This window comes from Haliotis cracherodii, unplaced genomic scaffold, assembly GCF_022045235.1.
Source record: "Haliotis cracherodii isolate W230 unplaced genomic scaffold, xgHalCrac1.p SCAF_4, whole genome shotgun sequence".
Lineage (NCBI taxonomy): Eukaryota > Metazoa > Mollusca > Gastropoda > Lepetellida > Haliotidae > Haliotis > Haliotis cracherodii.
The window spans coordinates 56,845,440-56,860,851 of NW_027266297.1; the positions used below are offsets into that span (position 1 = coordinate 56,845,440).

The following is a 15,412-nucleotide window of genomic DNA, read 5'->3' on the forward strand; positions in this document are numbered from 1 at the left end:
GCCCATGCGAAACACCACACTCCCTGTCTTGGCATAATGAACCATAACAAGTTAACACACATTATAACATAGTAAGTGATACATTGAGCAACAGACTCTACTCTGTATGAGTAGATCAATAACAATCGCATTTTCCCTACATTTAAGTGATAAATAAAACTCTAGATTGTCAAACTTGCTAATTGGTCCTATTCAGCGGATAGGCACTTTTTCCGCTGAGCTACGCTACCGACAACAACCCTTATTCTCTACAGCTGAACACGAATGTATGCTTTAAATGCATCTGAATTCCACCGGCCCCTTTGCCGAATTTTTGCGTCAGACCAGCCTTTCTTTGCTGCCGAGCATGCTGCACCTATACGGAAACTGTGTCCTTTGTATCTAGTAGAATCTAACCTTAAGAAGTTAAATACAACTCTGAGTGCCTCGTTAAAGGAGGATCTTGCTACCGGTTTAAAGCATCTGTCACAAAACAGAAGACCTGGGAAGAGAGACCTTTGTCGTAGGTAACGTTTGAGCGCAGCAACTGGACATAGGGTACTGTCTAACTTGTCTAGTGTGACGATCTTGCTAGCATTACCGCTGTTGTGTTTATACATCGATATGTTAAGATAGGCCGCGGAGCTGGAAAGTGAAACGTCCTGCACCTGCAAGGCCGCTTCCTCATCCGAACTACGCACTGTCAGTTCACCAATCCGAAAAAATCCGTGAAAGGCAACTAAAAACATTGTCTCATAAAGTAGTCTGATTGAAGGGTTGGAAAACACCACAGGTAATAAGTCAATCATCCTGCCCAGTATGTCCTCTGTGATTGGTAGACGCTGGTCTACTGAAGAGTTTAGACACTTAGCCCCATGTACCAATTTCTGAACTTGAAAAGAATTTGATTTGTCCTCTAAACCGCGAATTTTATGAATGTAACCTAACGCTGAAATGTAGGTCCTCATTGTTGAAGGTGCTAACTTTAAATGGAACATATACGCCAAAAATAGTGCCCAGTTAGGTGTTGCTATCGGTAGCGCCGGCGAAATACCTAGACAATCCCGGGAGAATTCATTGTACAATTCCCACGCTCTGGTATAAGTAGCCTGACTATTCTTACATAGAGCTGCCCCTAATAAAGTATCTAAGTGAATAGATAATTCTCGGGTTGTAGGGGCGGAGGAAACGGCGTTCCCTGCTTGTCTGCCCATGGTGCCTGACTGAGAAATTTTGATATCTGTAAACGAGAAAGTAGGTCTGCCGACTTATTATGTCTTCCCGGTATGTGTTCTGCTCTGAAAATTATATCCCGTTTCAAACACGAAAGAACAAGGTCCCTCACCAAGGACATCAACTTGACTTCTTTAGACGTTTGCTTGTTGATAACGGACACTAAAGCTATGTTGTCTGTATGAAACAGAATACATTTTCCTCTTAGCTCTTCAGCCCATAATCTAACTGCCAACACAATGGGAAAAAACTCTAAGACAGCTATGTTAAACAACTTCCAACAGCCTGGCCAAACTCTATACGCCCATTTGCTTCTAAAAACAATTCCATACCCTAAGTAGTGTGTATTGGTTTGGGATCGGGGGATTGACACTGAATCGTCTGAAAACCATTTATTTGCGTGATTTCGAGGAGAGATTGTATCACTACAACCCAGAAATTCTTGTAATTCAACTTGGTGGCAATGATTTGTGTCGTTCGGACGTTGACCCTCTAAGACTCGCTAGGGAGTTTGAGGATTTTTTTCAAGAGATAAAATCAAAATATAACATCATCAAGCTTGTCATCTGCGAAGAATTCCCTAGGTTGCTAAAATGAGACAGGGCAAAACACGTCTGGAGCGGGCGGCTATCCAAGCGGAGATGCGCGTTAATCAGAAAGCTAACGTGGATGACGCTAACGTGGATGACGTCACCGTTTACGTCATATCTTTTAAGTGACGTATTGATTCTCGCCATGAGGTGTAACCGGGCAGCGCGCATGAAGCGCAACTGGGTTTTTTCCCATAAAACAATTTTTTTGAAAAATTTTGCATATATTACAAGCAGCTACCTTGATGACACATGCTTCTGTCAGTGTCACTGTCTATCTTTGATATTCTAATGTTGTTACAACTGTCCTGATGGTACATATGGACACCCACGTCATTGTTTTCCTATGGAATAATGTCTATATATTACAAGCGGCTGTCTTGATGATACATCCTTCTGTCAGTGTCACTGTCTAACTATATTATATAATGCATATATTACAGGCAAGTGCCCTGGTGGTACATACGGCTACCAGTGTAGTTACCACTGCAACTGTCCCAACGACACGTGTGATTCTAGAGATGGGTGCAGAAGTCAGCCCTGCAACAAAGGATGGTCAGGACCGACATGCCAGAAATGTAAAGTAATAAATTTTGTATTTCAGTGAACGAATGTCTTTAAATCAGCGTAAGACTATCAGATCTAGAGTGGTAAAGCTAGTTCTTATCTGCAAATTGTCAAAAGTCTTACATATACATGAACTCGATAACAAAATAAAGAATCGTTACGTTCTTCGGATGTTCATATCGTCATTTAAATATATTCTCTCCTGAGAAATATTTTTTAATCCCTAAATAGTGTTCTGATCGTATCAAAATCCATGCCTTTATTATTTGAAGCTATCTCGCTTTGAGGCTTTAACGGTAACGAGTTTACCGTTCATATCGGATAAAAGTCAGTACAAGGGCTTTCATAAAGAGAGTGACTGAACTGTGCGCCGCTTTCAACACAAAGTCCGTGATATCACGGTTTATCAGTTTCATGTGAAAAGAATGCCCCAAGTGATGCTTTGGTGCACCGGTATGGTATGGTTGAGCCATAAATCGTCAAAGCGAATCTGGGAGTCAAACCCACGATCACCGGATACTTGCAGGCCTCGGAGACATCCTCCTTCACAGTGAATCGTCCTTACAGCGCTTTACAAATCTGCGCTACCTGCGCACAATTTCCTGGAAAAAAACAAGCAAAGTGTAGATCAGCATTTAACATGTGTCACAGCACCTTTGACTGTCATCTGTAGGTGTGATCCTCTGTTTCCGTACATGAACAGTTTTACATATTTTCTCTTGTGAAATTGAGTTGCACATGGACAAATGGTTGTTCTTTCCATTATATATTATAACAGATAACAAAGCACTCGATAAACCAACAAACGCCAGTACGGTCTTGATGCCATCACGTAACGCTGTAGACGGAGAAACCAGTGCGAGGAACTATAGGAAATGCTTTCATTCAGCCGCCTCTGGTGTAAAATCTGCTTGGTGGAGAGTGGATCTGAGGGAGATGACACAAATCCATGATGTTACCATATACTTCAGGGCAGACTGTGAGTCGTTTACATCCTACTGTAAAGACTAGTTCATGTCTTCTTATGAAGTCACATAAAGCCAATGACCACCACCGTGCATGGTTCATGGCAAAACTACGTCAACCTGGTTCAAACGACTTAAAACGTAGACCTTGCCTCAGTGTAGTCAAATCTAGAAAGGTGGCGTTTGCTCAGTTCTGAGACAATTAACCAATGATCTTTGGTTATCTTACTAAACACCGTCTACATTGTTGACGGATTCAGCATTGTACACAAGCATAATTTCCTAAGCTTAGAAATTGTGAACATTTGTCTCATTTGTCATTTTACAAAAAATGTAGGTCGGAGTAATTGTGCCACGTTTGCAAGCTGCATTTTTTGTAAGGGTACACACGTAAGCTCCTCCTACCGATAGCCTATTCATAACTGTCCACTGTGTCAGGTGTACTACAGCAATTCATGGAGAAAAACGTAATCGACTTACCTGGCGGCGAGGTGAGAGCACGCACTGATGAAAATGCAGTAGAAGTCGTCAATACTACTTCAATAACCCCTTTATGTATTGAAACCTAATGACAAACAAGTATGGGGTGTGATCTAGCAACGTATAGAGGAAGTGTTGGCAGTTTTGCTTCAACTTTTATCGCATTTATGGGTCGCCGAGCGAAATTGGCTCAAGCCATGCGTGTCGCCATGATGCACGTGCCGGCAGGTACAGGTAGGCTTGTGAGAGCAGCCGTCGTCGTGAGTGTTATGCTTATAATCCAGCTGGGTAATGATGTCAACCTAAACCCAGGCCCCGGCCCAGAAGATACAGGTGCAAGTAGAGTGACGAGACAAACCACCAAACCTCCAAACTCCGAACCCAGTAACAGTGAACTTCTGAAAGAAATTCGAGGTATGAGAAAGGATATGAGTGACAATTTCTTAACACTGTCTAACCGGATAAATTGCATTGAACAGGATTTCCAAGCGATGGGTAATGAGAATTCTGCCCTAAAAGAACAAGTTTCATAATTGACACGTAAAATAAATAACATGGAGAGCCAAAGTAAAAGAAATAACATTATGTTTTATAATGTGGAAGAAACTACGAGAGAAACTTATGACCAAACTGAAGAAAAAATAAATGAAATTATTATAAACAAATTGAAACCTTCTGATGAAAATGTAGGAGTGCTTTCAGCAAGAAGACTGACGACTAAAACCCCGGGACCCAGACCAGTCCTCGTGACGTTCACACACCCAAAACACAAATCTCAGGTGATGGGTTCTTCCCGAAATTTGAAAGGTAGTAAGATACATATCTCCCATGACTTTACGGAGGAAGAACGCAAGGTCAGAAATAAACTGAAACCTTTTATGAATGAGGCTCGACAGAACAATAAATTCTCTATGCTGAGATACACCAAACTCCAAATTGACGACGACCTCTTCAAGCTGGACGATACAGACTCGTCTAAACTTCAACTCGTGAAACACATCAAACGTCGCCCTCCTCTGCCCAGCTCTGCTTATTGTGGAGATGAAGACTCACTTTCTGAACAATAGCAGACTGGCCAAGGCCCTTCCGACAAAGAGACGGACATTAGATTCATGTGCTGGAATATAGAGGGTCTGAAATCAAAACTAAATGTGCCATCATTCAAACAATACATTGCCAAATTTCATATTGTTGGCCTCGTGGAAACTTGGGCTGATGAGACAGATGTATTTGTGTTTAATGCCTTCTCTCAATTCCGGAAATTGAGACGTAAACATCGTAATGCTATCAGGAATTCTGGAGGGCTTCTGTATCTGGTGAGTGATGACATAAGTGAATTTTGCTCTGTATTCCAAACTGATTCCGAAAATATCCTATAGCTTAAATTCGAAACATGTTGTGAAACTTTATTCCTTGCACTCATATATTACTCTCCACCCAACTCTAGTGTTTACTCTCTTGAAAATATCTTTGACACCCTTGATAATGATATCAGCAATTTAAAAACTGATTCCCCAAATTGTCATATCTATATTATGGGAGACTTCAATGCCCGGACAGGTTGTGCACATGATTATATTGAAAACGATGACACTACCCATTTGCCCATAGATGAAGATGTACACTATGTGGAGGATAGTAATTTCATACCACGACACTCTCAAGATAACGTCTTAAATAAAAGAGGACAACACCTACTTGATCTCTGTAAAACTACAGGTCTCAGAATCTGTAATGGTCGTGTTGGTGGGGATGCTGGGGTGGGCAATCATACTTGCTTTGCTAACAATGGTCAAAGTGTTATTGACTATGTACTGACATTTGAAACCTCGTTCCCGATGATATCATCTTTTCAAACCGGAGATCAAGTTGATTCCACTCACCTACCAATTGCATTTTCTCTCAAAGTAAAAACTTCATCAAGTGCCAATTCCCGTTGTCTTTTATCAACAAGGACCATATACAAATGGAGAGATGAAAATCAATCGACGTATGTTGAGAACTGGAATAACCAATCGACAGAGATACATTCAGCATTCGACGATGCAGTAGCCTGTAACAAGGTAAACAGTGCAACTGATTTGTTTACAAACATGTTATCAAAATGTGCCAGCCATTGTGAAACTAATCCGTCCACATCAATCAACTGTCAATCAAACGAGAGACGTAACTGGTTTGATCTTGACTGTGAAAGTGCACGTGCTAGTGCGCGGCGATGGCTTCGTGCATTTCATGTCTCCGGTAGCCAAGCTGACAGACTGCAATATACATCGGCTTGGCGAGAGTATAAAGACTTGTGCTCATACAAAGCTCGTTGTTACCAGAATAATTTTGCCAACAATTTGGTAAATTATTTGAATAATAATGACAATAAGAGATTTTGGCGTACTTTGCAAAATAAATCGTTTGTGATTTCAAAAGACATTACTTCCTATGAATGGATGAGTTATTTTGAATTTGTATTTCATGGAAACCGTGAATGTAAAGATTTTATTGAATTTTATAAATCTGTTGATGATTTTGTGAACTATATTTCAGCTGAAGTGATTGATGGAACTGTTGATATAGAAAGTGAGCTAGATGAAGTTATCAGTATAAACGAGTTGTTATCAGCACTAGGCAGTATGAAACCAGGTAAAGCACCAGGTCTCTCAGGTATATCAGTCGAGTTCTTTCAGAACGCTCCACCGGTTTGTCTGAACATGCTTTTGGATCTATTTAATCTAGTTATGTCTACTTGTATATTCCCCGATCAGTGGTCCTTTGGTATTATTCTTCCAATCTTTAAGAAAGGTAGTTCACGTGACCCCCAAAACTATAGGCCTATAACACTCCTTGACGTAGCTGGTAAGATTTTTGCAAAAATTCTCTGTAACAGGTTGAATAACTGGGCGTTTCAGGAAAGTTGTATCGTTGGAGAACAATCTGGCTTCAGAAAGGGCTTTCAGACCACGGATAACATCTTTGTTGTTGAGACATTGATCAGTAAATATCTTTCCTACAAAAAAGGTCGACTATACTGTGCTTTCATCGATCTAAAAGGGGCATTTGATTCTGTGTATAGAAATGGTTTATTTTTCAAACTATGGAAGGGTGGTATCAAGGGACGAGTATTTAGAGTTCTTAAAAATATGTATAATTCTGTCAAATCTTGTGTTTCATTGGACTGTGGTCTTACAGATTTCTTTGATTGTATGTCAGGTGTTAGACAGGGATGTCAGCTATCTCCATTTTTATTCTCATTTTTTATTAATGACATTGTCGAGGAGTTGGAGTGTGATGCTCATGGTGTTACCTTACATACTCTAGAACTGTTCATCTTGTTGTTCGCCGATGACATTATTTTAATGGACGTGTCAGTTGTTGGTCTTCAAAAGCGACTTGATAAACTATCTTTATATTGTGATAAATGGAAACTTACTATTAATACTGATAAAAGTAAAGTTGTCATTTTTAGAAATGGCGGAAAACTTAGAAATCAGGAAAAATTTAGGATAGGAAATGATGATGTCACCACAGTATCGAATTATAAGTATCTCGGTGTCCAGTTATCCTCTTCTGGCTCGTGGAGTTTAACTCAGAAGACATTAGCCCAGCAAGCTTGGAAGATGATTCAAATCCTCCAGTCTAGACTAGGTAAATTCTCATATCTGCCACCAGATGTCTGTTTCAAAATTTTTGATGTAAAAGTGTTACCAATTTTGACATATGCATCGGAAGTTTGGGGATTCCATGCATCACCTGACGTTGAAAATGTGCACAGTAAATTCTGTAAATTGACTTTGGGTTTGAGTAGAAACACACCAAATAGCTTTGTAAAATCTGTCTTGATGAGAAACTCCGTCAAAGTGTCACATTATTTAAAAATTATAAAATTTTGGCTTCGACTACTGATACAAGATAATAATTTGATTTTGAAAAAAACATATAGTTTTCAATATAAAAGGGCAGAGAATGGCAACGCTTGCTGGGCACTCAAGGTTAAATCATTGCTGTTTTCTTATGGATTTGCAGAGGTATGGCTACAATAGGGTGTTGGTAGATCTGACTTATTCTTACATCAGTTTAGGCAAAGGAGCGTAGACATTGAAAATCAAGTGTTGCACAATAATTGTGAATCTTGTTCTAAGCTTGAATTATTCTCTGCAGTAAGGGATAAATTTTCATATAATAACTGGATTCGATTAATTGATGTAACATTATTTCGAATTAATATCTTGAATTTTATCGGATCCAATCATCGTCTTATGGTTGAAACAGGCAGATATCATAATATACAAAGACATGAACGTTTCTGTCCCCTCTGTGTTGTAAGTGCTATCGAAGATGAGTTCCACTTTTGTATGGTGTGTCCGTTCTATCTTGATCTGCGGTCTAATCTCATACCCAATTATTATCACATGTTTCCAAGTTGTGAGAAAATGTTCTTATTATTCAGCTCGACTAATCAAAGTATTTGCAACAATTTAGCAAAATATGTATTTCTTGCTGGTAAGAAACGTAATTCTATTCTCAAGGGAATACCTGTGTCATATAATTAACTCCAATATTAACGGTTTGAATACTGCATTGTAAATCTTATAATTCAGCGCTTTGTCATATTTGTATGCCATCATGCTCTGCACGTGTATAATGGGCCGGTGGCCTCATTACCTGAATAAAAGCATCTAATTATGTTACAAACCAGCTGAATGCCGCATGGCCAAGTTCCAGAATCCCATCCCACCCTCAGCCTTATGTACGAATAAGGACACTTTTATTAGTTTTTACATTTAACAGATACAATTCGTCGGAATGGTATCCAGATCTACATAGCTGAAACTGACGCCTCCCCACCTGCCGGAGACCTCTGCTACAACGTGACAGGGAAGGAGGACGGGACAGACATACTTGATATTTTGAACGTCACGTGTTCTGGTGCAGGGCGCTATCTAGTGCTGTACAGAACTGTAAAAAACAACAAAGACAAAGTACCTATTATGGATTTCTGCGAAGTGCAGGTTTATGGTAGGAATCATGTTTGATATCATATATAACTCATCCATCTCCAAGTTATAATTTTTCACATGTTCAAATAAATATCAAAATGCTCTATATTGTCTGCTGTTTTACATGTGTTGAGGGGAAGGGGTCTACCTGGCCCTGTACACCATTACTGAAATCAACAAAATTTTCCATGTTAACAATACCCATACTAGATTTGTGTGAAGTTCGGGTAACTGTAAGAATTATATTTATCATGTATATTGAGGTCTCGTGTTTTGATTGAACAGCAAGTACGATACACGGTGTTAAATCAATTTAGGGAACCGAGCGCGCGGCGTGAGCCTGAATATGTTAAAAGGATTAAAATATCAGGAATATAATGGATGAGGTGGCAAGGGTTGAATGTGAACAAAGTATGTCGCTGTGCATTCTCAAGCATTGTTTTTACGTAAATAATATTTACTTCTTTATGCTTCTGTAAAAGTGTTTGAGCATAAAATGGCCATCCCAAAAGAAAAACCTCATGAAACAAGTTTTGCAAGGCTCAGCTATGTTATTTTATGAAGCGACAGTGCTCATGACTAAAGCTCTTTCTCCAAATTATACACACCACATTCCCATCTCTACAGTTGAATTACATTCTCTTTGTGTTGTATACTTTAATCTGAGTAGATGCGATTACATGTGTAACGTGAATGTTTTCATAGCAGGTTAAATTCATATAACATTCCTGTTCCCTCATCAATAGTTTGTGGTCCTGGTACTTTCGGCTCTGACTGTGCCAACTACTGCCACTGTGACGGTGATGTGTGCGACTACGTGAGCGGCATCTGTCCGAGTGGAGACTGTCTCCCGGGCTGGCAGCAAGACAAGTGTGACACAGGTTCCTATTTATTTTGTGCTGATATATTTCATCAAGAATCAACCTTCAGCATCGTATATTAATCTGTGTAATAGATACCCCAACCTAACAAAAAATAACAATCGAGGGCCTATAGCTTATTTGCGACTATGTTAAAAGCCTTCATGTTTTCAGAGTGTATCCCAGGCGATTTTGGACCAAAGTGTAGTCAGAAATGCTCTGAAAGGAATTGCAAGAACGACAACTCTAGCTGTGACCACGTGACAGGGGAGTGTGCTGAAGGTTGTATGACAGGGTGGAATGGAAAAGACTGTACACAGAGTAAGACCATTATGTACTTACAACAAATTAATACTTGGCCTCGCATGCTGGATGTCTCTAGGTATTTCTGACACACATTGATGCACCTAACCGTAGGTGAAGGTTGACTTTCTCAATGCACTAATAAGGGTATAACTATCTTTGACAAGCTCATAGTTCCTACGTATTTCATGCCTGGTACTAATGTATTCATAAACACGTTCCAGAATGCCTACTTACCTACGGAGACGACTGTGCCAACCTGTGCTCTGACAGACAATGCAGAGAGACATCGACATGCGATCACGTGACCGGGAAGTGTGAAAGCGGCTGCAAACCCGGATGGAAGGAAACTGACTGTTCAATAGGTAAGATACCAATTTTAGTTTGGGAAAACCAAGTCCATAGTGTTTAACAGACTGAGTTAGTTTTTACTTCTTGGCATGTCCAGGCATTGAACAGACATAGCTTTAATACATTATATTCCAGTATCAATCCATGCCAATCATTTGCAATACACTGCCGAAAGTGTGCTGAACGAACAATAGGTTTGGGTTCACACTTTTCCAGTCAAGGAATGACATTGTGTGAATGCAGTCGTATGTAAATCCAGGCAGATTAAGGTTCATTTTACTTGCAGAATGCATCCAGGACAAAGAGTACGGATCTAGCTGTGTTGGTAACTGCAGTGCCCGGATGTGTGATGGAGGGACAGGCTCCTGTCCCAGGAAAACAGGCCAATGTGGTTCAGTCTGTCTGTCAGGGTGGCAGGGAGAAGACTGTGCACAGAGTAAGATACAGCAACTGTTATTGTCACACGTGCTATACGTTTTGAATTAATTCAACGAATGAGTGTGTGTGTGTGTGTGCGTGCGTGTGTGTGCGTGCGTGCGTGTGTGTCTATAGTTTAATTATCCCCAAGGGACCTATGTTTTTACTTCAAAATGTAATCTGTGTTTTGAACACCTCCGAATAACAATAAAAGCAACAAGGGTATGGTAGTTAATCATATAGTTCATTCTTTTAAATATGTTTAACTTCATGTTTTCAGAGTGTACCCTTGGCAAGTATGGACCAAACTGTAATCAGAAATGCTACAATAGGAACTGTGAGGACGACAACTCTAGCTGTGACCACGTGACAGGGGAATGTGTTGGGGGTTGCATGACAGGGTGGAATGGGACAGACTGTACACAGAGTAAGACCATATATATTTATAATGTAAGATAATATATATATTATGTACTTACAAAAAAAATAATGCCTGGCCAAGCATGCTTGAAAAACCTCCAGGTATACATGGATCAACCACAAAATCATGCATCAAACCAGAGGGGTTATACATGTCTTCTATTAGTTTATAGTTGTTCAATGGGATGCCTGGTACTTATGTATTCATAAACTTGCTTTAGAATGCTTGCATACCTACGGAGACGGCTGTGCTTACTTGTGCTCTGCCAGACACTGCAGTGAGACATCAACATGTGATCACGTAACCGGCAAGTGTGAAAACGGCTGCAATCCCGGATGGAAAGACACTGACTGTACAACAGGTGACACACATATTTTATATTTTGGTTCAACACCTTCTTGTGTGCCCCTCTGGCCATAGAGTTTAAAAACGGTAGCAAAGTTCACATGGTAGCCTTCTTCTGGTAGCTTTGCTGTATGGCGGTTACCTTCAGGAACTCTCTCGCCATCATCCCCGAAGCCTCGTAGCGGTGCAGGTCCGTGTGAGGTCCAATGTTGCAAATGTTGCAACGGAAATACGATACAGACGTTCCGTGTGCAGGAAACGTGCTTTGTGATTTTGAGGCCGGATCATGTGACTCGTGTTGTGAATCTGGCTGTACTGGTAATGAACAGTGTTAAATCTGTGAAGTATCATTAGCGTGTACAAAAGTGTGAATATATTTATATGTTACATTGTTTTTAAAGGTGACTCTTTGAATAACTCCATACGGATATTTTCTAGTGACTGTGATACTGTAAACGTAATAATATTGTGATAATAACTGTATGCCAAACTTATAATTGTACATGGAATGATGTTTTTTTTCACTAGAGATGAGTGTAAGTGTAGTGGAGTTGACAGTTAGTGTGAATCAGGGTTTGTGCATGGAATGATATTATGTCAGTGAGCAAGGAAGTTAGGGGTGAAGACAATTTGGACACACTATGGCTGCACACGGAAGGACAATATATGTCATTGGGTGTTTTGTTAGCTATGCTGGTATAAGCTTGAACATGACTACCACACGATAAGTCTTGAATGTACTTTTGAAAACATCTAGTTAATACTCAAAACACAGAAGGTTTATCTTTTAAAGGTAAATAAAACATTGAGTTATTTTAAATAGGCATTATTTGTTTTTATTTTGAACGCAGGCACTTTATCGGTGTTATTGTCAGTTAGTGTCACGATAATTGGATAACTTTTGTATCGAGTGATATCCCCGCAGCTCCAGCCTTTAGTGTTTACAGTTTGACATTTTAACTTTGGAGCTGCAATAGAGCATGCTCTTTCTACCAAGACTTCCAAGAGTGTCATACGACGGTCTCTTGTTCAGAAGTTGTTTGATCAATGCTACACCATTTAAGGCCTTAGTGGACCTTGCAGCATTGTGGTAGACATGTGGAGGACATTTCCAAATTTGATGCACAGGTAACAAAAGTAATGTCAGATGCAACTCCCTGGATTGTGACGACAAGCGATTATTGTGCTTGTATGAGACCATGTTTTTTTACAATGTCAAAAAGGGATGTCCTTGTAATATGTTCCCGTGTTTTTCAGGCGAACAATTGACTTGCCTTTGGATGTGTTGGTGACGGGTGCCACCGATGGGCTGGATACGCTCACGCTTTCGGTGAACACCTCGTATCATCACTATTTGATAGTGATATATAAACACATGCTCATGATATGGTCGGAATTGTACAATCGACTCTGCTTTGGGCAACTATTTATCATGGATATGGAAAGTTTGTTGTCACTTTTGTTTACATAGAGAAATCCATTGAGTCAAGCCTTTGGAAAGAGTCTTTACACGATGTGATGTAATAATTGATGATGATGATGCCATGCATTGTTCTTCACCTCACATCATAGTAATTTTCCACATCCAAAACATATAAGTATTATTGAACTAGGGAATGGCTACAAATTACCAATGGGGAAAAAGAGGAGAAATAAATGCTCATTGTTCAGTAGGCTGAGTCACTGTAAAACATCATCATCTGGTTCCTGCATAAAAAGTAGGAAAATGGCTTGATACTGACTGCATGGTTAGTAAGATTTAATCAATTTTCGCCGGTTTTTTGTCTAACTTGTACGAGCGGGAAGTTTTGTCCTAAGGCATGTGATTCTCCTCAGGGTGACAATTCATCTGTTGCCTGTGATCACATGTTCGGAACCTGTACCAGAGGATACTAGCGGCATATTGCACTAACTGAGTGTTTGATAATAGTTGTATAACAAGGTTTAAAGCTGTAGCAGTGCAAGTGCAGGATTATGAATGCACAACACTTTGGGAAAGGGCGTTCAGGTTTCTGTGGATAACAAATCACTCTGTATCAAATAGTCACCTTGTCGTAACTAGATCATTCTTTAGTTCACACTTAAGACCTGAATGGCTAACCTTCAGAATGCAAACCCGGAACCTTTGGGCCTGACTGTTCTCGTTGCGGCTACTGTGACGTCACGTGTAATGTTGGCGATGGGCACTGTCCAGGAAAATGTCTGGACGGCTTTACCGGTGACCGATGTGATGTGGATGTCAGAGGTTCGAATACCATTAAACCTTTTTTGTGCTTATGCGGCCCCTTATTAAGTTAATCAAAGTTTGATGTTAAACATATAAGCACTAACACAGTTTTCATGGCGCAATATATATACGTAAAGCTGACGTATGGATGACGCAGAATATCTTATGTGCAGCACGACATAATGTCTCGATTAATGTGTGTCATGGCATTTAATCCAGTGTCACCTGTAACAAGTGGTGTCATCGGGGGAGCAGTAGGAATGGCTGTGATGTTGTTGCTTATTGGTGGACTGCTTGGAACTGGAAGGTAACTACACGCATTTTATAAACGTTATATGTTCGATACGAGTGCTGGTATTAAAATCATTCATTTCTGAATAATTCAAGCATTTGAGTTATTATGGGATTGTCCACTATACTTTCCTGTTTCAGACTGACGTGGCGATCATCAGCTTGCGCAGATCCTAAAGACGGGAGAAATAAGACTGTTACAGGAGACACTGGGGAGATTCCTGCACACGCGCATGTGTCGGATGTTGATGGTCAAGACTATGTTGAACTGAATGACCTCACAAGAGAGGGAGATAAGATGTCAACTTATGATGTCATTCAAAACTAAGAATATGCAAATAATCTAATCTAAGAATCACTTGTCTGTGCAATCACAAAATATGACACGTATCGTTCTATAATTGCATAAATGAATACGCTATTCTCTTGTAGAAAACTAAAGTATAAACTAGAAATCAAAGTTTGGCAAATATCTCAAGCTAAATTTCCATTGGACCGCAGTCGAGAGCACAAGCATATGGTTGTAGTGTTGACTCACTGCAAATATACATAAATAAGTCAGCAGAATTGTCAATGCCTTTATGACAAACTTGAGTCTGGGTAATTTTCACTTAAAAAACAAAATGTAAAATGCATCATGAAATGAAATTATATGGTTCTGTCACTACTTCTTCCACAAAATATATTGATCCGGTTTCAAGCATGGTTTTCTTAGAAGTGAGTAAGGTGGTTTTAACAGTGCTTTGAACATTATTTTTACACCACGTCGTATTGATTGGACGTGCAAAGAACACCGAAATGAGGCAATAGATACCTTGTTGTTTAATTGTGTTTGCTGAATAATTTCCCAACAACTTTTCTTGAAACCAGGAAAAAAAGATTCACAATCATGTACCTTATTGATGTCGCTTGGTATTTTGCTTGTAAAGTTGTCAAAATGGAAAATTATCAGTGTCAGATTACATATTTCGCATTGTATGTCCATTCCAAGATCAATGTGATAAACGGACGTTTATCAGAACGTTCAGAACGTTTTTTGGCTTCCATGTGTTCCATGCCAACGAATCCTGAAAAATAACAATAATAACTTCCTGTTATTGATTGCATTATCACATGTCAGAGTAGCAAAGCGTAATGTATTCTGATTGCGTCTTCACTGTTGTGCTTTTAATAAGTGGTTTGGCAGTTATCGTGAGTAAAGTAAAGCAAGGATCAGAGTACACGGAATAGTGTGGTATTTGATTGCATGGTACTAGCGTTCAACATGGGCCCCAAATGCCCGGGCCGACGTGCGATGCAAAATGTTTGAAGGGAAGCAATTCTTGTTCACATAATGTCACAGTCGTTATTTAACCTTGCCCCACTGATTGCTATACATGAAGTTACATTTTGTTA

The 15,412-nt window shown here is 39.8% G+C and overlaps 2 protein-coding genes across 2 annotated transcripts; one reads left to right on the forward strand and one right to left on the reverse strand.

Annotated features, from left to right (window-relative positions):
- Positions 1–248: 248 nt before the first annotated feature.
- On the reverse strand, positions 249–1,193 carry LOC139478691 (uncharacterized). The gene has a single exon (XM_071261271.1). The coding sequence runs from the start codon at positions 1,191–1,193 to the stop codon at positions 249–251; it is 945 nt and encodes a 314-aa protein (XP_071117372.1).
- Positions 1,194–1,947: 754 nt separating this feature from the next.
- LOC139479513 (protein draper-like) lies at positions 1,948–14,882 on the forward strand. Its single transcript, XM_071262358.1, has 13 exons — positions 1,948–1,954; positions 2,246–2,380; positions 3,148–3,348; positions 8,594–8,821; positions 9,549–9,683; positions 9,837–9,983; positions 10,190–10,330; positions 10,603–10,752; positions 11,014–11,160; positions 11,375–11,515; positions 13,607–13,744; positions 13,946–14,033; positions 14,159–14,882. Exons 1-13 carry the CDS (start codon positions 1,948–1,950, stop codon positions 14,343–14,345), a joined length of 1,845 nt encoding a protein of 614 aa, XP_071118459.1. The 3' UTR covers positions 14,346–14,882.
- Positions 14,883–15,412: the final 530 nt, after the last annotated feature.